Source organism: Alexandromys fortis, unplaced genomic scaffold, assembly GCF_014885135.2.
Source record: "Alexandromys fortis isolate MF-2015 unplaced genomic scaffold, M_Fortis_MF-2015_v1.1 scaffold_165, whole genome shotgun sequence".
Taxonomy (NCBI): Eukaryota; Metazoa; Chordata; class Mammalia; order Rodentia; family Cricetidae; genus Alexandromys; species Alexandromys fortis.
Window position 1 is genome coordinate 2747562 of NW_026068038.1, and position 26288 is coordinate 2773849.

General features: G+C 53.2%; 2 protein-coding genes across 5 annotated transcripts; both read right to left on the reverse strand.

The window, feature by feature from the left end:
- Positions 1-2193: 2193 nt before the first annotated feature.
- Positions 2194-10653, reverse strand: Snai3 (snail family transcriptional repressor 3). Its single transcript, XM_050165289.1, has 3 exons — positions 10423-10653; positions 6129-6734; positions 2194-4807 (listed from the first exon to the last, which is right to left on the reverse strand). The coding sequence occupies exons 1-3, from the start codon at positions 10616-10618 to the stop codon at positions 4626-4628; spliced, it is 984 nt and encodes a 327-aa protein (XP_050021246.1). The 5' UTR covers positions 10619-10653; the 3' UTR covers positions 2194-4625.
- Positions 10654-16690: 6037 nt separating this feature from the next.
- Rnf166 (ring finger protein 166) lies at positions 16691-26273 on the reverse strand. 4 transcript variants are annotated; one of them, XR_007595858.1, is made up of 7 exons: positions 26023-26270; positions 21090-21246; positions 19394-19506; positions 19019-19133; positions 18731-18838; positions 16883-17911; positions 16691-16836 (listed from the first exon to the last, which is right to left on the reverse strand). XR_007595858.1 is itself a non-coding variant. In XM_050165148.1 (7 exons), exons 1-6 carry the CDS (start codon positions 26175-26177, stop codon positions 18062-18064), a joined length of 714 nt encoding a protein of 237 aa, XP_050021105.1. In that variant the 5' UTR covers positions 26178-26273; the 3' UTR covers positions 16691-17911; positions 18041-18061. The 4 variants fall into 4 exon arrangements, 3 of the variants coding, with proteins under 3 accessions (XP_050021105.1, XP_050021104.1, XP_050021106.1); XM_050165148.1 differs by adding an exon at positions 18041-18127 and having other exon boundaries at positions 16691-17911; positions 26023-26273; XM_050165147.1 differs by having other exon boundaries at positions 16691-17911.
- Positions 26274-26288: the final 15 nt, after the last annotated feature.

A 26288-nucleotide genomic window follows, 5' to 3' on the forward strand; every position in this document is an offset into this window, starting at 1 on the left:
GCGTCACGTGAAAGGAGGAAGCCTCAATTGAGAAAATGCCTCCGTAAGCACTGGGCTGACGGCAGGCAAGCGTGTAGGGCATTGGAGGATTTTCTCCTCTTCCTCCTCTTCTACTTTTTGAGGCAGAGTTTCTCTGTGTAGCCCTGGCTGCTGTCCTGGAACTCACTCTGTAGACCAGAATGACCTCGAACTCACAGAGACCCACCTGCCTCTGCCTCCAGAGCGCTGGGATTAAAGGCGCGTGCCACCACCACCTGGCTATAGGCATTTTCTTAATTAGCAATTGATGGGGGACAGGAGGCAATTCCATTGTGGCTGAGGCCACCCCTGGGTGGTGGACCTGGGTTTTCATAGGAAGGTAAACTGAGCAAACTATAGAAGCCAGCAAGCAGCACTCCCCATGGCCTCTCCATCAGCTCCTGCCTCCAAGTTCATGCCTGGTTTGAGTTCCTGCCTTGACTTCTTGAGCCAGATAAACCCATTCCTCCCCAAGTTACTTTTGATCGTAGTGGCTTAATCACAGCAATAGAAACACTAGAACACTTGGTCATCAGTATGGGGTCCTTGTGGATATCAGAGGCTGGAGGACAGTAGAGAATAGAGCTAGGTGCTATGTAGGGAACTAGGGATGAGGGGGAAATGTATGGTACTCACGACACAGGGCCTGAAAGGACAATGTTTACTGGTTTTTTTTAAATTTTTTTAAATTAATTGTTTTTGTTTTTTTCAAGACGGGGTTTCTCTATAGCTTTGGAGCCCATCCTGGGTCTTGTTCTGTGGACCAGGATGGCCTCAGATTCACAGAAAACTGCCTCCCGAGTGCTGAGATTAAAGGCAGGTGCCACCACCGTCCGGCAGAATTCTTTTTTAATGTTTGTCTATAAGCTACATATGTGTGGGTGTCCCTGGAGGTCAGAAGGCAGCACTGAACCCCTTCAATGTTACAGGTGGTTGTAAGATGCCTGCCATATCTGTCTTAACCCCTGAGCCATCTCTCTCCAGGGTCAGTGGTTTTTCTAGACGCAGAGAAGCCAGCTACGCAGTAACTCAGCAGACACTGGATGTTCAGGACCGGGCTGAAGGGTGTGGCTGCTTACCTCAGCAGCCATGCACTCTCCTTGGATGTTCCAGCCTCAGCAGCCTGGAAACTTGTGTTCCATCGAGCTCCGCCAGCGAGCTAAGTTTAGCCATGTGGGTGTGGCCAGGAGTGGGTGCTCTGAGTATAGATAGTAACAAGTGGGCTATTTCAAGCATTTAGAGAACCCCCCTAGAATATTCCAGGCCAAAATGATATTTATAGAATCCACCGGGCTTTTGGAAGCAAAAGCCATAACCTTAGTGCCTCTTTGGCTTTCTGAAGAAGTTTCTTTCAGCAGGTTGTGGGGAGAAGGACTGGGTCATCCAAAGGCCTGCTGGACCTCACACACCTGTTTCCAGAAAGACAGGGATGGTTTCTGCTTTCAGCCCTGAGTGGAAGAGCCATGGAGGCCTCAGATCCCAGACGTTCTCTCTGCAGGTACCTGTCCTACAAGTAGTCCCCGCGCCCCCACATACACACCCCGGGAGAGCTGCCAGCACTTCAGAGTAGCCAGCTGACAGAGGTGATAGTTAATAGTTAGCTTGTCCATCACTGGGTTTTTGGGCCTCTGCTTTCAACTGGGCCATGGCAAGACTACCTGCTCTCCTCTTCTGGGCCCGTGTCTCTTCTCATCCCCTGCTCCCGCTCTGGAGAGAGGGTCTAACGAAAGACCCTCCTTCATGGGGAAAGCGGGACTTTGAAGAGTAACAGGGTAGAAGGGGACAAGCAGGAAAGGCAAACACCGCCCCCTCTCCCTAGAAAACAGGCTGGTCAAGCACACTGTGGGGACCCCCCTTCCTGGCTCTCCTGCAGGTCACGGACTGGGCCCAGAAATCAAGTGAGGAGTCAACACCCCCAGTTCCTTTGCTGTGCTGTGTGAATAAGGAGGGACCGTGAAGGAGGAAGCCATGGCGTGCCAGGCTGGCTGGGCAGGCACAGGTGTATGCAGGCGGGGCTGCTCAGCTGCAGTGACCTGACTTTAGCCTGGCCTGCCCAGTGGAAAGCATCCTCCATTCATTCGGTATCAGTTCCCTGGCAGGTGCCCTCCTTTTGCTCCTCTGCCAACCCCCACCCTCTGCGACCTCAGCCCTCCACCAGTCTGGATATAAATACGAGAGCATTTTCCATGAGCTGGAACCAAAGGAGGGAAACATTCCACTTTATTTTCGGCTGTGAGATTCCCTGCTTCATACCCGACAGGTGCGACAGCCCCATTTAGACATGAGGAACCAGGAATAGAACACAATTTACAATATAGCTTCCTTTGGGCATCTGGATGCTATTTTAAAAGAACGCTCTTGTGAGAAATCCAGGTTCATGTTGGTTGGGGTTCTGAAGGCCCCTCTGCTTGGGGAATCTTGAGCTTACAGAAGGGCCAGACATTTGGGGACAAGATTCCTTCCTTTGCTTTGATAAAGAGATGAAGAGGAAGTGGGGGAGGGGTTTCTTGCCCAACTTTGAAGCTATTTCAGGTAACTGATTAGCCTATGATCCCGTGTAGATTTTGAGAAGGGATCATTTAGACCCCTTTGCCTTGCTCTAAGAGTGAGGACAAGTCACAGGGATGCTGGCTTGTCAAAACACACGTTCTCAGGTGTTTGCTCTGAACAGCCTCCTCCACCCCAAATCCATGCCAAAATCCTAACCCTTAGAATGCAACCTTACAAGTGGGTCTTCACAGATGCTAAGATGAGGTCACTTTGGAGGGACTCATGGGACATGGCAGTGTGATGGCCAAGGCAGAAACAGAGAAACTCCTCCTACAAGCCAAGGACAACATCCACCTCCTGCCTTGAAGGTCACTTTGAGTTTGGACTCTGGCCCCAGAACTTTTGGTGGATGCATTTCCATTCAGAGGGTAGCCTTGTGTCCAGTTCTTACCTACCCCCCTGGGGGGCAGTGGCCTTGGTCTGAAAACATGAATATGTCTGTCTGAAAAGCGGGTCCCTCCACCAGCTGGCATAGGTCTGGGGCGGACAATCTGCAGCCGACTCTCTCACAGGAGTTGGGGTGAGGTGTTTCTGCATCTGTGGTCACTCCTGGTCTAGAAGTCCAACTTCAAGGTCAAGTTTGTAAGTCAGAAATGATCCTCACGCCTATAATCCCAGCACTTGGGGGACTGAGGCAGGAAGACTTCTGTGAGCTTAAGGCCAGTGTGGGCTATAGCCTTAGACTGTTTGAGACCTTCTCCAATTAGGTCAAGTTTCCTCTGGGGAATCCCCATGGCCTCTTAGAGAGCTATCCTCACACCAGCAAACCACAGCCAGATGCTCACTACCAAATCTGACGTGAAGCATCTGCAAAACCAGAGGCTAAGATACCTGCACGACCCGTGAGCTTTGTAGCAGGCTCCTGGAAGCTCGGAAGCTGGGAACCTCTTTCTACTGGGCCTGAACAAAGGATGCTGACTCAAATTCCTTGTCCTGGGCCTGAAGTGGAGTGACCAATAGCCTCTTACCTCAAACGTGTCAAGAATTCTCTGTGGGTCTCCTTTCTCTGTCCAAATGCCAACTAGAGTCAACCAGATCCACTGGGAGAAGCAAGTCCTTCCCTGTCCTGGCTCGGGATGCTACTCAGCAGCACATAACCACCCTACCAGTTCTCCGCCTTGGTCCCATCCAAGTGTCCTCCATGGGTCCTTAGTCCTGGTATTAATTGTACCCTCATCTTCATTTCTTCAGGCCAAACCACTTCGTGCAGATTCTCTCTCAGGTTCCAGGGAAGGCTCCAAGCTCAAAGGGCTCTGAAATGCCCTAGCAAAAATACCCTCAGTCTCCTGCCTGCTCTGTGCTCAGAAAGGCCCAGGTTATCTGGAATCCCATTGCTCCTGAAGAATTCTGCCTCCTCCATAGATCCAGGAGATTGGTAAAGACTCAAGACCTCAAGGCTCAAGACAGGAGGCCTGAGTGCGCAGGCCTCTTTATTACCCCATGGCTGCTCTCCTGAGACGTTAGACAGCCATGAGGCCAGCTCCAAGCAGGAAGATGGAGATGAGGCGCAGGACCTGGCTTCAGCCCAATCCTGTCTGGCCCTGCCTCATTTTAGGGGGAGGAGCTAGGGTGCGTGTGCACATGCATGTGCACATAACGGGCAGGAGAAAATGTGTCTCTAACCCCAGGGCAAAGGCAAGTGAGGCTGGCTGAGAGGTAGCTGTGCTTCCCAAGGTTATACACACATTGCGCTCTCCTCAAGTAAAAATGGTCATTTCAAGTTGCACACAAAAGGACCCAGGTGAGCAGGCTCACTGGTGTTGCGGTAGGCTTTGTCCAGGGTTAGCCGCTTTCCAATAGTCTCTCCTTTTTGGAATAGGTCCAACAGACAGGCCAAGCTGAAAACGGAACTGTTGGTTCTTGTTTTGGTGAGTCTTGTGGTGATTCTACTCTGAATGTAGACCTTGGAGAAAGACACCCAAAGGCTCCACTGGGCTTATTGGTTCTGGCTGGACACAGGCAAGAGTGGGCTGGGCCCATACCTTCCCCGATTGTCCTGGACGATATAGAACCACTGAGAATATTGTCAGGCTTGGCCCCTCCACCCTGCTGTGCCTCTAGGGGTCAGGACAGCAGCCAGCTTCCTCATGCCTTGCCAAGAGAGACATGCGGGAGAAGGCCTTGGAGCAGATAGGACAGCGGTACTTCTTGGTGCCAGCATGAGTCTGCAGATGAGCCCGCAGGTTGGAGCGGTCAGCAAAGGCCCTGCTGCAATGCGGACAAGTATATGGCTTCTCACCTGTGGGAGGAATATGGGAAGTCAGGTGAGGGACCACAGGACAATCCCACAGACGGTGGCCAAAGGTGAAATGTCTCCGTCTATCAATGAGTAACTTGCCCCTGCCCTCCAAATGCTCATCAGAGCCCTCTGACCCAAGGTCAGAGCCCTTTGGACAATCGGAAAGTCATTCTGGGCAGGATGGATCACAGTACCAGAGGCTCTTCTGAGGCAGAGGCAAAGTGTGTCTCTGACAAGCCCTGGGTGTTCAGTTCTGACCATGACTGCTGGGAGCCTCTGGCAGCCCTTCCTGGCCACTGGGCAGTGTAACATTGAGCCACTGTAAGGGCAGAGCTGGACAGAGTAAGCTATACTCCTATACACAGGCACCATCTCTAGTCAGGGCCACCGAGGACTAGGACAAACAAATATTTTTGCTGGGACCTTGGCTTCCAGGATAACCCTTCCAAGTGGAAGGGGAGGGTGCCATTGAATTTTCTGCCTGGTTCTGCAGCCTGCCCAGGGCACTTGTATCCTAGCTGGTTACAGTTCTCCAAATCCAGAGTCTGCCCTTCCTACTGGAGTCTCCACAGTGGCCAAGCTTCTTTGCCATCCCACACTTTGCTGATCCTAAAGCCACCAGATGTGGGTAGATAGGAGCCACTGGAGCCCTGCAGCCCTTAGTCTCGCCTTTCCTGAGACACCTGCTTCCTGACAGCGCCCCTTCTCAGAAACAAGGCCTTTGCAAAGATGACTGAGTTAAGATAAGGCCATTGGGTGAAGCATAGTTTTATGACTTATAGGGGTCTCCCTCCCCTTATAGTGAAGATACAGACACATGAGGAGATGTTAAGAGAACCAAGGTGCCACGCAGTGATGGTACACGCTTTTAATCCCAGCAATTGGGAGGCAGAGACAGGTGGATCTCTGTGAGTTGGAGGCCAGCCTGGACTACAGAGAGAGTTCCAGGAAGGCTCCAAAAGTACAGACAACCCCCGTCTTGAGAAGAAAAAAAAGGGGGACAGAGGCAGAGACACAGATGTGGCCAACTGTCAATGAATAGGGCCAGCTTCCAGGAGATAAGAGAGGCAAGAAATGTCATTCCTACAGTCTTTGGGGAGAATGTGGCCCGGTGATGCCTGGATTTCAGGTTTCTGGCCTCAGGAACTTGAAAGGACATGTCTGTGGGGCTCTTCTTCTGTGGGGCTGTCTGCCAGCAGCTGCAGGAGCTGCAAGAACCCTTTCAATAATGAGACCAGCCTCTCCTCTCTTCTGCCAATGGTCCAGCCCCTTCCCCAACCTGTCTTCCTTTGTATCTGGATTACAGCCTTGCCCATCCTACCTGTATGGGTGCGGATGTGGCCCTGGAGTAGCCAGGGTCTGGAGAAGGCCTTGCCGCACACCTTGCAGATGCAGGGCAGCGTGTGGGTGCGGATGTGCATCTTGAGAGCACCCAGGCTGGCATACTCCTTGTCGCAGTACCTGCAGGTGAAGGCGGGCCCAGCCGGCAGGGGGCAGTGCAGTTGCTGGTGCCTGGCCAGGCCTGCCAGCGTATGATAGGGCCTGTGGCAGTGGATGCACTCAAAACTGCCTGGGGCTCGAGGGGTTCCCTCTGCCCCTAGTCGTTTATCCAGAGCTCCATCTGGGCCCAGGATTGGGGGCCACCGTGTGGGCAGCACCAACAATGAGGGCAGAGTGAAGCTGTCTTTGAGGGGAACACTGGGGGCCTGGCCAGCCCGAGGGCCCACCCAGCTGGTTTCCTGGGGTTCTGGCCCAGAGGCTCCCAGAGCTTCCCCATGATGTGGCAGAAGAGGCAGAGAGATGCAGGCAACGGCAGAGGTGCTGTCCCGGGGCTGTAGAGGGTCACTGGGAGTGGAAGGGGCCTCCTCATCTGGCGGGTGGCAGGATCCCACAAGCTCCTCACAGGCAGAGCAGGAGGCATTAGCTTCTAGAAGGGCAGCGGGGAGAGAGAACACACAGTGAGGAGTGATGCCGCTGTATCTGGGCTTCCAAACTTCTGTTCGCTTAATCTAACTGCGGTCTGGCTAGTCTCATAGGTCATCGGCAGCCAGTGGAAGCCTAAGCTACAAATGCCTACCACGACCCCATCATACCTACAGAAGCCAGGCTTGCCCACTTTACCTACTGTTGTGGTAGGAGGTGGTGACAATGGGAGGCAAAAGCTGAGGGCCGCATGATTTAGACAGGTCCAGACACTAGAAAGTGAGCTGAACTTCCTTGTCTACAATGAGGAAAGGGAAATAAAACCCTCCAGGATGTCCACTGCCTAGGAACACAAACAGCTGCACAGTCAGACTCGTGGGCACACACCTGCAAACCTAGCACTCAGGAGACTAAATTGGGAGGGTTTTAAGGCTGAGCCAACCTTGGCTATTTAGGACACCCCAAGAATCATCTCCTCACAGGAGTTCTTGCTCTCAGTCTGTGTCTGGCAGCTTGTCTAAAGAGCCCCAGTCCCATGTCCGGAGAGTGAGTAGCAGCTGGGACTAAGCACCCTTGGGCTCCCATACAGAAGTCTGAGCTCAGAACAAAAGGAGCCTGGTAAAAACAGCCACCTGCCCCCACAGCAATCAGCCTCCAGTCACCACGGGGTCACCCATTCCTCTGGCGTCTCCTTGAGTGTGTCATGATGTGCTGTGCTCGGCCACATCCCTAGCCACTGGACAGCACACACTTGCTCCTTGTCAACATGCACAAACACGCCCAACCAAGCAAGCGGCTGGAGCTGGTGCCTGCTGCTAACTAGGCAATATCAGCTCTAGTCCTGGCTTTCTGCGTCTTTTGGTTGTGGCTCCTGGATTTGTGGCCAGAATTTCATGCATTTAATCAAATAACCACAGTATCCCTCCCCACACACAAGGAGACCACGCCGTAAGTTAAAGGCAGGTTTTGGATTCCCCAAAGACAGAAGCACCAACCAGCCCTCCATCCACTCCACACGTGCTCAGACAAATCTCTGGCCTTATTTCTGCCTTGATGACAAGGCTTGGGGTCACAGTGACAGTGCACAGGTCAGGAGCGCATATTCCCAAATGAAATGCTTGATTAGAAACTAGTATATGCACAAAGAAAGTATGCACAGCCTCACAATGAAGGTCCAATAGCACAACTTAGGAGTAGGCACAGAAGGGTGAGCAAGCATAGCATAGAGGCTTGCCTAGCACAATGGAAGTCCTGGCTTTCTTCTCCAAACTGGGTGTAACGCTGTGCACTTGTTATCCTAATCAGGGAGGCAGAGGCAGGATGATGAGAGGTTGAAAGTCAGCCTCAGCTACAGAGAGTTCAAGGTTAGCCTGGGATACATGGGACAACCCCCCTCAAAAATAGTGGGGATACAGGGATATCTATTTCAAGGTTAGCTTGGGATACATGGGACATTCCCCCTCAAAAATAGTGGGGATACAGGAATATCTATTTCTCCAAAGACAATACGCAAATGAGACTGACAAGACCACTCAGCAGGTACACACGCTTGCAGCCAACTCTGACAACCCGAGTTTTACCCCCACCCATATGATGAAAGAGGAACGCTAGCTCTTGCATGCTATCCTCTGACCCCCATGCACATGCCCTGATACACACGTGTCCATGCACAAGCCATGATACACACGTGGCCATGATAGATACGTGCCATACCCACCCACAAACAATATAACGAAGTTTTCTTAATTAAAAAGACTAACATTTTTAAAAGGATATACAACTGGGCAACAAACACACAAGAAAATACCCAACATCATTAGACAACAGAAAAATGCAAATTAGAACCACGTTAAGATGCCCCTTCATACTACACAGATGGCTGGAACCTAAGAACAAGTGTTGGTGAGGATGTGGAGAACCAGTGAGCTAAACCCCTTTACTCCCTCCCTACCTGAGCTCTTTCACACATTTCCCCCCAATTATACACCCAGCACAGCACACTCTGGATGGGGGGGGGGGGCGGAACAGGCTAGCTAAGAGACTGTCAGGCGAGGTCAGGACAATAGAATGGAGCCACCACCGTCCTGGGAGTTTTACTGGGGTCCTATCTGCAGGCAAATCTATGCTGCCTAGCCTCAGGCACTTCCATACTCAAACCCCATCTGTATTCTCTGATCACAGACAGAGGAAAAGGGCCCATGCGGGGGTGGGGGTTGGGGTTCCTGGGAAATGAGGGTCTCAGTGTCCTCTGGCTCAAGGAATCTATGAGGCCCCTAAAAAAACATTTACTTAAGAAGGCGGGGCCCAGACCTCAGTATCTTGGGTCCCACTCTAGAGTGACATCCTGATAGGAAAAAGTCACCGAGGCCATGGGGTCCTGGGAGAGCCAGGAGGGAAGGCTGAAGAGCATCAAGGCTGTCCTGGACAACCCCTTACCCCCGAGAGGTTCCTGTAGGGCACCTGATTTGCTCATTCAAGTGGGAAGCTGGGGTGTGCTGTAGAAGTGAACCCTAATATTTTAAACTTTCAAAACCATGGCTTGGGGCTAGAGGTGTGGTTCTGTGGTCTAGGGCTTGACTAGCCTTGTATGAGGCACTGATTGCATTCTCAGTGCAAGAAAAACACTGCATTCACTGTAAATACAACTTCCCACCTCCTCAGTAAGGAGATCCACCACCCAACTAAAAGAAAACGTTTCCCGCACAGGAGTAGTGTCTTCCCTGTTACAAAATTACTGGGGTGACTCATTAAATTGAATTCAAAATGTTCCCTGAAGAGCAGGGTCCTAGATAGCACCCCCTAGTGGCAGCGTGGGTGCCGGGGGGGGGGGCGGATCCAAGGTACTGCATCCCCCCCTCCCCGCGCCGTCCCCCAACAGGGGTTCTGGGTAAGACTCACATATGTCAGAGGTGCTGGCCTGAGCCCTGAGATCCAAGGTACCTTCAGGCACTGGCCGAGTCCCCAGGGGGTCTCTTCCACGAAACTTCCCACCTGGGTGGGAATGGCTCTGACCTATCTGCAGCTGGCTGTTTCTGAGGACAAAGGGTGCTTTGGACCTCAAGCCCATGAGCCTAGCAGGAATGGTAGACACCTGAGTCTGTGTGTGGGCGGGTGGTTCACCGCAACAGGAGAGCAAGGGGGTTTCTGGGAAGAGGGAAGGTCGCCAGAGGTTCTGCTTGCTCTATCAGAGAGCTCGGCACCCCCAGGTAGGATGCTCTGGGGGAGTCCTGCCTTTTCTCACCAGCCACCCTCTGAGGGTAGGACAAATTTCCTGGCTTGTGGTCAGTGAGGCCTTCTCTGGGTGGGTGTACACAGCGCCTGGGACATATTTTAAGTTTGGACTCTTTCAGGCCTGCACCGAGAGGCCTTCAGGGTCTCCTTAGCTGGAGTTGAAGCGTTGGCAGTACACAGGAAGAATTCCAGGGAGTCCCGGTGCTCGGGAAAGTTTTCCAAGTGGGGAGAAGAGCTTCAAGGTGTGTCCAAGACTCCCGAAGCAGAGAAGTTGGCCTGAACACATCCCTCTTGGAGGCCCAGTCTTAGCCCAGAAGGGAACCTCGTCCCCTGTTGTGCTGAGAAACTTCACCCTTTCCCCTCTCACCTGGGAGAGGTGTGACCCAGCTCCCAAGGACTTTCCAGTTGCCTCCTGCCCCGCAGTGCTGAGAACTGGGGACAGAGATCCCGCCAACTCCTACCTCTCTGTGTCTCCAGTTGCCCGTAGTTGGGGACCCTGTGACTGGAGTGCGTTTTCACCAGGAAGGAGCGCGGCATGGTCTCCTCCCTAGAGGCGGCAGGATCTTGAGCTTGCAGCGGGACACGGGCTGCAGCGTCCGCGCGGTGCCCGCGGGCAGCGGGGCCAGCAGGTGCGAGAAGGGTCAGGTTCATTAGCATAGCGCACCACCTCGGCCAACCAGCACGGAGCACGGCGGGGCGGGGCCGCTAAGCCACGCCCAGCACAGGTGCGCGGGCGGGGAACCCGCCGCGTGGTCAGCGGTGTCTGCCCCACGGGACTTGGCTGGCCCGCGCCGCGGTCACGCACCGACCCCGCGGGGGCTGGCCATCGACCTGCCGTTGATGAAAGAGCAGAGTTCAGGGTTGGGTGACAGCGACCGGCCAACTTGGACAAGTCTAGTCCCTATCCTCTGCAGCATCCTTTATAATCAATGCCGAGAACTGGAACAGCCCTGTCTGGTTGTTTAGGTTCTCCGTGAGGATGTTTACGACTTTAGGGGTCCGGTGCGACAGTCTGTGGAGTAGTGGACACAGCACCACCTGGGTGTGTCTGTGGCTGAGTAGCAGGACTGTCTGGCCAGAAATGAGCCTTACCCCGTAACACGCCATTTCTTGGCATCTGTGGGCTGAGGTGGGAAGAGAAGGTGGGACTGCCGAGTAGGAGACTGTGGGGAAAGAGGGTTGAGTCACCCTGGGCGTTCAGGGCGCAATAGCTGGAGTCATCCCGTTCTATTTTGCATAGGAGAAAAAAAAAAACCCGAGGTTCTGAGAGGTCTGTGGACAGCAAAACCAGGACTAGCCCACACTTGTGGCTGGTTAGATGTGGCTGAGAGCACCCATTTACTGCTCTGTAAGGAAGTGTGAAATAGGGCGTCTGTAGAGGCTCCCCAGGGCACATGCCTGCTGGCTGCCCAGTCACCTGCTTTTTTTTTTTTTTTTTTTTTTTTTTGTACCTCTCTCCTCTCAGGCATAGATCAGGCCTATGGTTCCTGAACCAGCTCCCACCCATCCACTGTGTGGGCTTGGGCCAATCCTCCAAACGCATCTCCTAACACCCTTAAATAGGGATGATCTGACACACCTGTGGGGACCTCCAGCCTCACAAAGGGTTCTGGGCCCACCTTTGAGGTGGGGTGGATGGGCTTTGGGAGGAAGTTGAAGATCCTCACTTCTCAGGCCCCTCACCTTGGGCTGTGCAAGCTCATTCTTCAGTGGTGACTGACCAGTGACTCTGACTCACCTTTACAACCACAGGGCGCCATGCAGCCCTAGGAGGGAGTGGTTGTCTCCAAGACTAGGGTTTAAAATTCTAAGCCCCTTGCAGTGAGAAGCCTCCTAATGGGGGAGAGGCTTGCCTCAGGCAGCACAAGCCTCTTAAAAGAAACAGGCTGTGTAAATACCTGGGCCTTATCTGCTGCCTACACTGTCTGGTCACTCACCTCCTTTAGCAGAAATCCAGGTTTGGGAACCAACGCACAGGCTTTAGCCATGCTCTGTAGGCCCTGTAGGCTCCCAGCAACCCCAAGAGGCAAGCATGGAGCAGGCCACGGGAAAACCAGCAGCCCTGGCAACAGTAAGGCAGACATTCATCCCCTTATCAGAGTGACAACCAGAGCCGGGCGATGGTGGTGCACGCCTTTAATCCCAGCACTCGGGAGGCAGAGGCAGGCGGATCTCTGTGAGTTCGAGACCAGCCTGGTCTACAGAGCTAGTTCCAGGACAGGCTCCAAAGCCGCAGAGAAACCCTGTCTCGAAAAACAAAAAAAAAAAAAAAAAAAAAAAAGAGTGACAACAAATGCTACCTCACTGAGGGTTCTCACTGACAGAGAAGTCGTGGTTTGCCTCTGCCTTGGTCCCTGATGTATTGACTGGGCTCGTAGATGGTGTCGCGGGTTGGATTGTGTCAATTCAATGGGATACAACTGTGATTGATTAACGCTGTCTTTGCAGATGTTGCTGGTTCAAGAGGAGGTCATTAGGATGGGTTCTAACCCAACGGTTAGCATCCTAAAAAGAGGACAATTAGACTTAAGTGTGTACTGGGTAGGGAGCCGCCTGTTGTGAGGACAGGGGTTGTACAGGGTTGGCGGGAGAGTGAGGAGAGAAGCCTAAGTCCTGAGCGGTCGGCAACCAAGGAGCCCCTGTCACCTTCCCTCACAGCTCTGACACACCTCCACGTGGAATGCCTGGCCTGGTGTTCGCACAGAGACCCGCTTTGCGGAACTCCAGCATTCCATGCTACTTGCACAGACGGCACCTGAAGAGGGTGTAGCAGGCTGGCTCTGCCCTGCAGAAACACGGCAGGTTCGTGGCGAGCACCCCACAGCTCCACTGCACTGCTGAGAGCTTGTGGGGGGCGCCGGGCTGTCACCACTCCCTGGTGCCAGTGTCCCGTCCTCCCAGTACAGTCTCCCCTAGGATCTGCCAGTGTCCCATCCTCCCAGTACACAGTCTCCCCTAGGATCTCCCAGGCTTTCTGGAGCTCAGAACTGATCGATTGTACAAGGGGGATGTGGTCTGCAAACGGCCCCACTGGCCCATCTTCTCCCGGCACTTCCCCGAGGAAAAGCTCAGATTGTAGGGTGGGAGTTTGCTCGGCCTTCCCACGTACTACCAGGAGATCCCAGGGGGAGACATTCTTTGGCCTTCATAGAGAGTCCTTGAACCATACTAGGTCTTGACACCTACCATGTGTGGATGAAGCTTTTTTTTTTTCTGGGGTTTTGACTGTTCAGAAAGAGGGCACGGAGTAACATCTTGCAGGGGAGGGCTCAAGAGGAGGGCAACTCAGTGACAGACTGTGATACTATCCCTCAACCAGGCCTGGCTTGCCCAGGTGTCGCATATAAGGGTTCTTTCTCAACCCCCTCCTGGTATGACAGCCTCAGCTGAGGATCAGGGGCCTCTGCAATGCCTGGGCTTCAGGCAAGCTGAGTAGGAAGCAGGAACTCCACTCTATCCTTTCCACGGCAAGCTTGGGGCAGGATCTCCTTCCAAAATCCTTTCATTCCATGGTAACAGTAGTTTCTGACTGTTTCTCCAAGACCCCAGGAGCTCAAACCGGGCTGTTCCTACACTAAGTAGGCGAGCGCCAAGCACACCATAGAAATGTGCTTGGAGACTCACGGGAAGGCAAGACACCTGCAGCCAGCTGGACTGGTGAATGGGTGAAGTGCAGCTGGGCACTGGCAGGCTGGTTCAGAAGTGAGGTTCTGGGGCACACAGGGCTGTGTTTACTCGGGTGCAGTGGGGCAGCACGCAGATCTCCTGAGACACAGATGTGGAGATCACTGATAGTTCCTCGGAGGTCTGAGGCTGGGGAGCCCCACGCTGAGTTTTCCTTTCCTAAGGTCCAGGAACCTGTGATCAGGATGCTTTCTAGGAAGCAGGGGGCAGCTTCTGGTGCTGTTGCATAACGTGAAACTAAGGGCATGTTGCTGCCAGCCCAGGCTTCTGACACCCTAGATGCCGCAGGGCACAGCAACATAGGCTGGGGGAGGATGGTTGAGTGTGTGTGTGTGTGTGTGTGTGTGTGTGTGTGAGGGGGCGGGGAGAGACCCAGGTAGCTTCCTACTATTCAGAGAGAGAGAGACAGAGAGAGAGAGAGACAGACAGACCCAGGTAGCTTCCTACTATTCATAGAATAGTCCAAGGTGGGAAATGATTGTAGCTTGCTAAACTTCAGGCTAGAGGTGAGCCACATCTAAGGGCAGGGGCTACCTGACTGCAGACACTGTGATTTGCTCACAGCCTGGGGAGACTACTCTGTCTCTGTCAGACTGACTACATGGCAATAGGTTTGTGTGCTACTCTCAGGAAGGGTCATGGCCCCTCTGTCCTAAGGGGCACCCCACTAGTATTACAGATTCTAGCTACTTGTTTCCAAAGAGAACCCTCCCCCCGAAAATACAAGGTAATAGTTGGCTGCTTTCTGAATCTAAAACTACCTCACCTGGGTATGGGTCTGCTGACATCTACCTTGTCTGGGTTTCCTACCCCCATCAGGGCTTACTCTGATGTCCCTCAATAGACTTCTAGACGGGGAGTCACCTGAAGGTGCCAAGGCCAACCGGGGAACAAGACTGAGGTAGTACCTTCTGGAGGATGCTGTTTCACGGCTTTGCTAAGGGGGCGACTACCCCCAAAGCCCAGACACAGGGCTGAGAAGGGTGTAGGCCCTTCTGGGCACAGATGTCACACCCCATCCTGCAGCTCTGAAGGGCGGCCAACTCAGGGCTTCCACAACCCGATCAAAGAAAGAATTGAGCCAGGCAGTAGTGGCGCACGCCTTTAATCCCAGCACTTGGGAGGCAGAGGCAGGCAGATCTCTGGGAGTTCTAGGCCAGCCTGGTCTACAAGAGCTAGTTCCAGGACAGGCTCCAAAGCTACAGAGAAACCCTGTCTCGAAAAACAAAAAAAAAAAAAAAAAAAAAAAAAAGAATTGAATCAGGAGTTCTACAAGCCCAGAGAGGGGGCAAGGGATAAAGCGCTCACCACGGGGTGGAATGTTCTGGAAATAGGGGACATATTTGGGGACTCATAGGCAGCTCCGACTTCTGTTGTTCTGTTCACTCTGCTCAGGGGGACGGCTCTGCCTGGAGTAGGTTAGGTTTTTCTGGGTTTGGTTTTTCAAGACAGGGTTTCTCTGTGTTAACAGTCCTAGCTGTCCTGGAACTTGATCTTATAGACCAGGCTGGCCTCTGCCTCCTAAGATTAAAGGCGTGTGCCACCACTGCCCAGCTAGGTTTTTGTTGTTGGTTTTCGGAGACAAGGTTTCTCTGTGTAACACCTCTGGCTGTCCTGGAACTCGCTGGCCTCAAACTCAGTGGGAACCATGAACTCAAAAGGTAGCTAGTCACATGGGACACAAGACAGGGATCCCTTCCTGCCCCTTTCTTTCCTTGGCTCCTCCCCCCAGGCCTCCTGAGGGATGGGACCAGATGCCAGTGTACAGGGGCTACTGAGCCCCAAGACCTACTGCCTGCACTGTCCAGGAATCAGAGCACAGCCTGAGAGATTGTAGACGAATGGCTTTACCACTGGCCATTCCTCCTTGTTCTCCAACTGCCACAAGTGTGCAGGCTCTGCAGTTTCGAGGAGCCTCAGAGGCTGCACTTGCTCCAGAGGGGCAGCACAGAAGTCAGGAGCATCTCAAGCGCAGCTGCTGTAACTGGCCTGCAGCTGCCTCCAGGGTTTCCTGGGCACCCAGAGATCATGACCTATGATGACTCTCTGTGTCACTGTGGTCGGTCACAGCACAGGCCTGGGCCTGTGAGAGCACTTCAGCTCCTGTTGGACAATGAGTGCCTGCCCAAGAAGGGGTAGGCTTAGGTGGCAGCCAGGGGATGAACACAGACCAGCCTTGCTCAGATGTAGTTGACAGCTCAGAGATGGCCCACTTCTGGAAACCAATGGAGAGGCCAGCCTTACTGCAGCACTACTGACCCCAGAACCTGACACTGTCTGCAAGGGTCCCCAGCCATGGGAACCTCCCAGATAGAAGTCTGAAGGTGATTTTGCTTCTTATAGGGCTTACAGTTGTCCAGCAACCAGTCCCTCTTAAGTTACGGCCTGTGAGTGGAAGCTTCTGACTTGCCTGCCCGCGTCCACTAAAGTGTGAATTGTTATGACAGAGACCTGCCACTGGGTGCCACCTCAGGACGAAGTAGGACAGTAAGGCAGGCAGCAGCCTACGGCGGCCCCATCTGCCTCTGCCGTGCTGAAGCTGGCTGTCCCAACTCCTCAGCTTTTGTTTATTGCTGCTTTGAGACAAGGTCTTATTTGTAGTCCTTACTGACTTCCTGCTGCTTTCCAAGTAGCACAGGCTGGCCTTGAACTCACAGCAATCCTGCCGCGGCCTCTTGAGTGCTGGGTACTCCCTGAATGAACCTCCGTTCCCAGCTCTCCTCAGCTATTAGAAACCCTTGGTGAGCTAGATGACAGCAGGGCACCCTGTGCCCTGGAGGTGGCCCCTGAACAGTCACAACAGCTGGCCTACCTCACACGATCCAGGATCCAGCCCCAGAACAGTAAGAAACGGAGTCTCTGAGAGAAGGAACTGGTGCTGATGCCTCCACCACTCTGTAGGCCACCCAGAGGCCAGGAAAAAGGTAAGGTGACCAAGGGCACATAGTGGTACAACTACCAGAGAAAAAGCACCATCAGGCGAGGAAGGGCTGTGGACCCTGGCAGCCCCTAGCTGACACTGACAGTCAAACCCAGTACCAGGGCTGCCGTGGATGCTTTCAAACATTTTATTTAAACTCCTCTGAAAAGGCAGGATGTATGCCATGAACAGAACAAGATGCTGACAAATGGTTCCGGGCCTGACCTGCCACCGAGCAGGCCTCTCCGGCCTCTGAGGGCTTGATCCTGACCTGCCACTGAGCAGGCCTCTCCAGCCTCTGAGGGCTTGACCCTGACCTGCCACCGAGCAGGCCTCTCCAGCCTCTGAGGGCCCTACCATTGCTAAGGGCAGTCCCTGCATGAGGAGGGATGTGGTTGGCTCTGGAAGGTGACAGGGAGCCATGGACAATTCCTGGGGCAGGAGAGGGACCCACTTCTGCCTCGACTGTCCTACAACTGCTGGAGCAGCCACAGCAAGTGGTCAGGGGTACTAGGATTTCGTCTGGGTCATTATCATAAAGAAAACCACAAACAAGAGCCTCTTCCTCAAAGAGCAAGTGGCTTGGGGACCCCACCTCTGTCTCACACAGATGAAGCCTTGGCTATGCCCACTCTCCTTCCCACTTTGCACTGATCCCACACAAGTGTTTATTTTTGACTATTTTTTTTAAAAAATATAGCTTTGTAAATGCTCCATAAAAATACTGTTCTTCCTAGTCAAACACAGGTATTGCGGTATGAAGAGGAACTGCTTTGATTTGCTCTATAAAACGTGAAAAGATTATCACACAGGATAAGATAGAAAAACGCAGGGTTCCTAAATATCACAAAAGCCAGTACCAAATGCTTACGGTGGAAGCGAAGCTGGGGACCGGGTGGGCTGGCAGCCTGGCTAGGCGCCTCCTCCCCTGGTCCTGCTGGGCACAGCTTAGGGCACCTCATCCTTCTCCACACGAGGATAGCACGGCTGGGAAAAGCAGCCAACTGCTCTAACCCAATGGCCAGCACCTGCCTCTTGAAGCACCGATGACCCAGTGCTGCTGGCCGGGACCCAGTGGCCCTGCTTGATGGCAAGGGGCCAGCTAGCCAGCACCCTGGCCCTGGGGGCTCTGAGACCAGCTCTCCTTGTGTGAAATTCCACTTAGCCCGGTGGCGCACTCCTGTGCAGGTGCCAGGGCAGGAGGGCAACCGCCCTATCCCGTGATGTGGGATTGTGTCTTCGGGCCCTGACTTGAGGCAGGTGGCCAGGCTGTGTGTGCCTCAATTCTCAGAGAGGGACAGAGCCAGGGCAGCCTGGAAGGCGGCTTCTTCGTCAATGCTGTAGTCCTAGAAACAAGTACAGGTAAGTTTTGGGAGTGCTGGGAGGACCAGGATGGCTCCCAACAGCCAGACCCCTTCCATGCTAATCCACCCAAACACCATTCTGTGATCTCAAGTCTCCCTTCAAAAAAATACCTCAGGGTGCTAGAGCCCTATCTAGCTCCCCAGTTCTTCCCAGCAGCTTCCCAAAATTCTCTCGGGATCATGTTGCAGGTCAGTAATCTGCAGATTTGAGACATGAATGAGCTGGTTTCCCTTCAGACGGGAACAGCTTCTTTGTCCAGCTTATTTAGTGTGTGTGTACAGACGTGTATGACATATGTGGGGATGGGAGTTAGAGGATTTTCTAACTTAGGGATTCCAGGGATTGAGCACAAGTTGTCAGTCTTGGCAGAAGGAGCCTTTATCCACTGACCCATTTTCCTGGCCAAGAACTGGAGTTTCTAAGATCAAAGTTCAGTCAGGGGCAACAAGATCTCCAGCCCTGGGGACCAGAAGAAAGAAAACTCTGGCTGGCTGGAAGATGCAGGAGGTGATGGATACATGGGGGATGCCTAGAAGGAAAAGCCTGGGTGAGGGGCGGCAGGTGGGCCGGGATTAGGCAGCTTCTCTTCATTATCACCTTGAGGTGAGTGTACCAGGGACTCTGTCTCTGAAGCTGGTACAATACCAAGGTACTGCCTCAGATGGCCCAGAGTGGGCACCAAGGGACCCAGAGCAGCTAGTCTCATGACAAGTTTGGGTGCCTGGTGCCCTCCAGTGGCAACGGAGTCTTGGCACTGTCACAGCCCAGGCGACCCTGAGGGAGTTGGGCGGGGTACCTACCACGAAGGTGTCATAGGAGAACTTGTGCCGGTGCAGCAGGTGCTGCAGGAAGTTGGCGCTTTTGTAGCTAGGGTCCCCCCAGGGCATTGCTGAGCAGATGGGGCACACCTAGAACACAGAAGTTGGGGGTAGCAGGGAGGGGGCCTCCCCTGTCTGCTTGCCCACCCATCCAACCATAGCAAGGCCTGCAGAGCAGCATCTAAGGTACACACTTGTGTATCTTCATCCCCAGACCAGGCCTGACCCCGTGTCTCCCTCAGGCAGAAACCCTGTGCTGCCGATGCTCACCACACGGTTGGGGTCACTGCGATGGCTCTCCACACAGTGCTTCACCAGCTCCTGCTGATCCAGATTGCGGGCTCCACAGTAGGGACAAGCAAAGGTAGACCGGTTGGGGATATTGCTGGGGGTGGAAGACACTGAGCGAGGTTAGGGCTGAGAGCACCTGTCCCAACTCCTCCCGAAACCTGCCCTCCCCTCTGTGGACAGTCTGGTCCTAAGGAGGACCATACACCTTGGAAAGAAAGTCCTGGTCCTCTATTTACCCCACATGCTGGACTAATGGGATATGGCCATGACAGAGGGGAAGTGACTATAGGGTCCTTGGCCTAGGAAGTACCCTCACTCTGCCCGTCTTGGGTCCCCATCCTGAAGGCTGCCTACCTGGGGATGGGCTGAGATGTGGGCAACACAGGGACGAATTTGGGGCAGTTGGCCATCTGCTCCTGGACCTTCAGGCAGGAGGAAATGTGCACTCTCATCTTCGCCAGAGTCACCTATGAGATGAGAGGAGAAGCAGAACTGGGCAGGTCATGACCTCGGGCAGCAGGGACAGAGAATGACCAGCAAAAGATCAGATCCATCCCTTCTGCTCCTAAAACACTCACAGGCTCTGGGGCTGCCGGGAGGGACCCTGGCGAACAAGAGGTAACACATAAAGACACACAGGTCTCTACAGAGCCACACAGACAGACGTGTTCATGGCTCTTAGGGTAGCTAGCTGTATAGAGCAGGTGCAGGTCACTAATCCCCCAGGACACGACTAACAGGCCCCTCTCTTAGGGACTCAGGGAAGCTGTTCCAATGAGTGGACAGGATCCATACCTACTAGGAAAAAAGGCTCACACCCCCAGGGGGAAACCAATGAAAGACCCTTGCTCTGACAAATACCTTTAGTGGTGAAGATCACAACACAGTGTAATAATTACCACTCAGCTCCCCATCAAGTCATCACAGCCTTGTCAAGGGCAGCAGCCTGGCCTGAAGGCAAGGGACAGGGAACTGGCAGGGGATGCTCAGCAGGAGAGTCCATCCCAACAAGGGCTCAATGAGTTACCCGGAAGAGAGAAAAGAACCCATGGCCAGCCTTTCCCTGAGGGTGCACACCAAGGCTGGGGGTAGAGCTCAAAGACTAAGGGGGAAAGAGGACATGCTAATATACCACTATTGGCAGGTGACTACAGCACATGTCCCCAGCATCCAGAGTTTGTACCTAAGACCTGCAGGGGTCCAAGAAAGTCCTCCTTGAGTCACTTGTCACAGCTGGGTACCCATGCAGCAGGGAAATTTTCTCCAGAAGACAGTTTGAAAATTGAGGTGTTCAAGTGAGGGGTGGAGCTACTTCACATGTAACACTGACAGGCTTCTGGCCTCTAGTCTCCCTAGGAAAGTCCAGCCAGGGCACCCAAGCACCAAGGAGGACCACGGCAAATGACTCAGCCTCACTACTCCAGGCCCAGGACAGTTCTAGTTCATCTTTAGAACACTGTGACAAGTTCACAAAAACAGTAACTAGAGACACAGGGAGGCCTGCAACATAAATGACAAGTGACAAGTGCACTCATGGCTGCTTCGTTTCCTGGGAACAAAGGGGAAAGGGGGAGCAAGGCAGGCTCTGGGGACAGGCTGGAAAGAGGCCTGTAAGCCCCAACACCAGTGGCAGGGCCTGTGTGATGATGCAGGGACAGCGCTCACGCCATTCTCCTCAGGGCAGACTCTAGCATTAGGTGCACAGAGCTCAGCCTTGAAAGGCCCTGTCTGTCTGGCTGCACCTGCCAACTCAGAGTCCCCAGAACCTTCTTGGCTTCCCCAGATTTGTCTGTCACAGCCTGAGTGCTTGGTCCCCATCAGCCACAGTGCGGAGTCAGCTGAGCCTAGGTCAGGCCGCTGTGACAGCACAGCTCCCCCGGAGCTCCTAGAGGGTCTGCCAGGTAGCTTCACGCTGAAGCAAATGTGGTTAATCGACAGGAAGGGGTGTGAGCCCATGCACCCAGTTCCTCTATGGGACAGTAGAACCCATGGGCGGAAGCTGCCCCACCCAGAGCCTCCCAGCCTTAGGAAACCCGAGCAGGGCGGGTACCTTCTTGTTGCAACCCCGGCAGGGTGCCTTGTAAGATGAGAGCTGCTTCTCTACATGAGAGGCCTTGTCCACTTTCTTGGGGTCGAAGGGCAGACGGCAGAGCGGGCACAGAGGGGATGGCACCTGCAGACATGGCTGGAGGCACTCCCCGCAGAACCTGCAGGTGACATGGACCTGAGGCTACTTCTTCCATGCCAGCATGTACAGAATGGCTCCCCAGTTGCTATTGATAGTTCTGGAGACAATCTTATGCCCACGCTCCCACCCCCACAGGTCATAGTTAAGAGTACAACCCTCCTGTATGTGGTGTATCCCCTGCAGCCTGTATCCCAATAAGAGCACCCCTGGGATAGGATGATCATTTCTTTTCTGAGAGTCTCGAGATCATGCGATTAACTGACAAAACCTCAGGGGTCAGGGTATCAGGCCAGGGAGCCAGGGAGTAAAGTGACTAACAACTACGCAGAACAAAATGCTAGGCCTGGAGCCCTTCCACTACATAGTCAACACTGGCCAGGCAAGTCTCCTGAGGCAGCAGGGGGTCCTTTTTTTTTTCTTCTAAGAGACCTAAGGTGTTGTAGGCACTAGCAAGCACCCAGATCCCAGTTGGGACCACCCAACAAGGGGCAGTGTGAGTGGGCATGGCTTCAAAGGTCCCTTCAACAGCCTACTTTTTAAATTTTTTCATGTATTTGTACATATCAATCCCAATTTCCCCTCCCTCCTCTCCAACTCCTTCCCCTCAGCCTACCTGCCATCCATTCCTAAGAAAGGTTAAGGCCTCCCCTGGGAAGTCAATTAAGTCTGTCCCATCACTTCATTAAGGCAGGACTAAGGCCCTCCCCAGGAGGGGGTCCTTGGATTCAGAGTCAAAGCCTGGTGACAGGAGGGACTACCCTGGCTTAGGTACTGGGCACAGACTTGGAGCACTGAGAATTGGTAGGGGCCCAGTCTCTTTCTGACACGCTCCCAGATACCAGCAGCAAGAGCTCTGTCCTTGCCTGCCCACACACCAGCTGGTGTTTGCAGGATCTTCCATTCATCAGAAGCACATCCATAGGGAACAGAAAGGAACGGGGCATAGCTGTGCAAGCTGACAACTGTTCTTGGATGTCAACTTGACTATATCTGGACTTACGCTGGGTACACCTATGAAGGATAGTTTCCTAATTAAATCATTTGAAGTAGAAGACCCACTTTTATTTATTTTTCTCAAGACAGGGTTTCTCTGTGTAGCCCTTGCTGTCGTGGAACTTGCTCTGTAGACCAGGGTGGCCTCGAACTCTACCTGCCTCTGCCTCTTGAGTGCTGGGATTAAAGTGGCAAAAGACCCCCATTTAATCTGGACTGTACCTTCTGCTGACAACCTATATAAGGAACATGGGAGAAGGAAGCTTGCTCTCTTTGCCTGCTTGCTCTTGCTCTCACTGGCAAATCCATTCCTTCACTGGCATTAGAGGCAACTCTTCTGGAATTCTGGCATATACCGAAGATGAACTGAGACATCCAGACTTGTGGACTGAACAACTACTGGATTCTTAGACCTTCCATTGGTGGACAGCCATTGTTGGGATTAGCTGGACTACAGCCTGTAAGTCATTCTAATCAATCTCCTTTATATTTATATATACATATGTATATATATTCATTCTATAACTTCTGCTTCTCTAAAGAATACTGCCTAATACAGATTTTGTGTCAGAATTGGTTTTAAAGCAAGAGAAGCATAAGGAAAAATTTTAAAGTATTTGGAATTGGCTTTCCAATTTGCCAACACCCACAGTTCCTGAAAAGCTTGGAGAGTACTGGAAGTTCATGGTGTTAACTATTTTATAAACTCAAGGGATAATGGATTTGATTATTTTGATTCACTAATTGTTAGAGGCAATGGATTTGGTGACTCTGTATATAAAACTTTTGACAATTTGTGGAAAAATAAGGGAAATGATGCTGTGGTTGGTCACTTCTAGCATCTCTGGATGAGTTCTGTAATAAAATTAACCTACTTCCAGCATCTCATATGAGAAAGGACAACAAGTGATAGAACTGACTAGTTCCTGATGTGCACCAACAATCTAAAGGTTTCCAAGTGTGCTCTGGAAGAGAATCTTCTGTCCAGCAGCCACAGAGCTCAAGATGCAGAAAATCAAGGCTCATTTATAAGGTTGGCTGAATTACAACAAAAATTCAAGTCCCAACCACTGAGGGTGTGAGCAATAGCTGGTAAAGACGGGATCCTGTAAACTGGAATGGAGATGTGTGGGAGGACCCTACTACAGCTGAGAACTTTGGACCCTCAGATTCTCAAGGGGTTATCACACCTGAGGAAGCAGTATCTCCACCCAGAAGATACACTTTCATCCCCAAACCCCTGAGACACTGCCTTTTCCACCTTTGGCTGAGGAAATCCCTCATTGTCTACTGAACCAGCAGTGACTTTCCGTGAACGAGATGCCAGGTCAGGTGGTACTGATGTCCCCCAGGGCCCATCAATAGCTGCCTCTAGACCTGTAACCAGACTGGTTTTTAAAAACATATAAATGCACATTAACACGCTCCTACAGGGGAAACAGGAAGTGCAGCCCAGGAGGAAGTGCACTACACTACTAATAAAGAGCTTCATAAGTTTGCTAATTCATTCAAGCAAGTTAGGACTGGATTTTAAGGGTGTGGGATAACGGTGGAAGAACGTAAAACTGAACCAGGCTGAGTTTACTGAATAGGTACACAGAATGAAGGAGAGTCTAGGTTGAAGATGGAAGCTCATGGTTTTTTCCTGCACAAAATCACAAGTGCTGATGGCACCTGGGAGGAAGAGGGGCACTGACTCAGCCTCCAGGAAGATGGCAGCGTTGAAGAGTGTGAGGAGGCTGCAAGAAGCCAGTGTGTATTCTGTTTCCTGTGACTTCTCAGCAGGCTCTGGGGTGGGGCTGAGAAGTCACGTTGGTCAGAAGGGATGAGAGAATCTTCTTGAATCTGCAGATGACTTAGCCAATGTTCCTCTGGCATTATGAGATCTCAAGGAAAGGTCCCTTTGCAGTGAGGACAGGCCTACAGCTCAGGCTGTGTCAAAAGTTCCTGCACTCTCATTTTCAAGGGAGCCACCACTTGGCAAGACATGTTTAGCCAAGTTAAGAGAAGCAGCCTGAGACGGGGCAGCAGCAACTGTGCAAGGATTCTCAGAGGCATTTTCCTGCCATCAAGACTCTCTCCTTGTCACCTACCTTACAGCGCAGGTGAGGTGGCATCAGCAACCACACACCCAGCCCTGGAACTGGTCTCCATCACTGGCCCTAAGATTTGATTAGCTGGACGGCCAGCCAATCCCTATGAGGCTGGTAAGATGGTGCATCCAATGGGGCCCCATGACAGCCAACATGCCAGGGTTCACAGCAGAACCCAGGTGTGCAGGGCTCTACGCACAAGAAAGCCTCAGGAAGGAAACTGCTTCCAGTCAGGTGGCTCAAAGACGTGCATTTTTAAAAGGTGAGACAAAAGCTTAACCCTCACACTCATCTGAACACAGGCTACACCCAAGAGACTGCAGATTAAAGTAGGTGAGAACAGCTGGGCAAATGGAAAATGGAACCAACAAAGAAAGGAGATCCACCCTGGTGAAGGATGTCCGGACAGAAGCTTGCAGAAGCAGCAATGGAAACAGTTTTACAGGACAGATGCTTTCCAATCCTATGTTCTATCTTGCCAGGGGGACAGCATAATAAGACTTGGGGGGAAGGGGTGTCAAGTGCTGCTTGGTGAATAAGGGAAACAGAAAACATGGTGGCCTGTGTGCACTGAGTGAAGGGGCTGGAGGCAAGGCTTTCAAAATGACAAACCTCACAGAACACACCGTAAAACGCCTACTCATGCAAGCATACAAAAAAAGAGAAAAAAAAAAAAAGAGGTTCCTGATCAAAGGCTTCCTGCTAGAATGTCCCAGTAACATTAGACTGAGTAGGAGCTGTGCCCTTACAGACAATTCCGCAGAGCTCTCTCCGGGGCGAGCGGGACCCCTGTTCAGCCTGACACTGGGACAGGGAAAGGGAAGGCAGTTTTGGATGGAGACAAGGTCCTTGCCACCTCCCTGGATGACTAGCAGGCACACGCCCACCCAGCAGTTCCAGTTCCCTCTGCAGCAGAGTCTCCAAAATCAGCTGCCTCTGTTTGCAAAAAGCCTCCCACCAATCTGCGTGCACCCCAAGCCGTGGAGAGCCCCACCTCCTGAGCGGCGTGGCCCTCTACTGAGAAGTCCTCCTGCCCTTATTTTAACTGCTCATCTCAAGAGCTGTACTGTGGGGAGGTCATGGAGCAGACGCTCTGTCTTGGCTCCCTCCCAACCAGGCTGGCGCTGGGAAGGCCTTAAGCACCGCTCCCTCCTGCGAGCAGTCACAACCTCAAGTTTTAGTTCCTGAAACACCGAGGAGGAGGAGCCAGATTGGGGGAGGTCCTGGCTCAGCTGGGCATCTAACAAGGTCTCCGGTGTCTGGTGCCCGGTAGGCCCTGCTGCCTGGAAGCTTCAGGTTCAGAATAGGCCAAGTCCTTCAAAACAAAACAGCATCAGGCTCCAAACGATCCCCTCTCCTAACTTCAGGGAACTCATTTCCGTGACAGTCAAAACGAGTAGACATGGGGTGGATAAGAGTGGATTGCAAAAGCCACAACTCATTTATTTACAACGGCCTGCCCGATCTCTACAAGCCCGAACGCCCGCGCTTGGCGCAGCGGCCTCGTCCGCCACCCTTGAAGCAGCCGGCGGCCGTTGGCAACGCGCGGGGCCGGGGCGGGTGCAGGGCTTCCCTCGGCCCGGGTGCGGGGGGGCGCGCGCGCGGCCGGCGGGTAGGGGCAGGGCTGACTTCCCCAAGTCCCCGGGCGGCCGCCCGCCACGACCCCGGCCCGGACTCCCCTCCCGCGGGCTCCCGGCGCGCGCGCTCACGTGTGGCCGCAGCTGCCGATGGCCACTGGCCGATAGTACACCTCCAGGCAGATGGGACAGCTGAACTGCGCCTCCAGGCCGCTGTCGCCGCTCGCGGGCCCAGCTGGCGGCTGCCGCTGCTGTGCCGAGGCCACCAGGCTGCGGAACATCGCCATCCCCCGGCCAGGCCGCCGCCGCTATCGCCGCCGCCGCCGCTGCCCCCGATCCAGGCCGGGAGGCCGGCGTCACTGCCGCGACGGCGCCGCACTGGCGTCACCGCTCGCTCC

Coding starts and splice junctions, on each gene's coding strand:
- Snai3 (XM_050165289.1), bottom strand. CDS start 10,618: ATGCTAATGAACCTGACCCTTCTCGCACCTGCTGGCCCCGCTGCCCGC. Junction 6,735..10,422: donor GCAACTGGAGACACAGAGAG/GTAGGAGTTGGC, acceptor CTGCCCTTCTAG/AAGCTAATGCCTCCTGCTCT. Junction 4,808..6,128: donor CCACATCCGCACCCATACAG/GTAGGATGGGCA, acceptor TTCCTCCCACAG/GTGAGAAGCCATATACTTGT.
- Rnf166 (XM_050165148.1), bottom strand. CDS start 26,177: ATGGCGATGTTCCGCAGCCTGGTGGCCTCGGCACAGCAGCGGCAGCCG. Junction 21,247..26,022: donor ATCGGCAGCTGCGGCCACAC/GTGAGCGCGCGC, acceptor TGTCACCTGCAG/GTTCTGCGGGGAGTGCCTCC. Junction 19,134..19,393: donor ACATCTCAGCCCATCCCCAG/GTAGGCAGCCTT, acceptor TTCCACCCCCAG/CAATATCCCCAACCGGTCTA.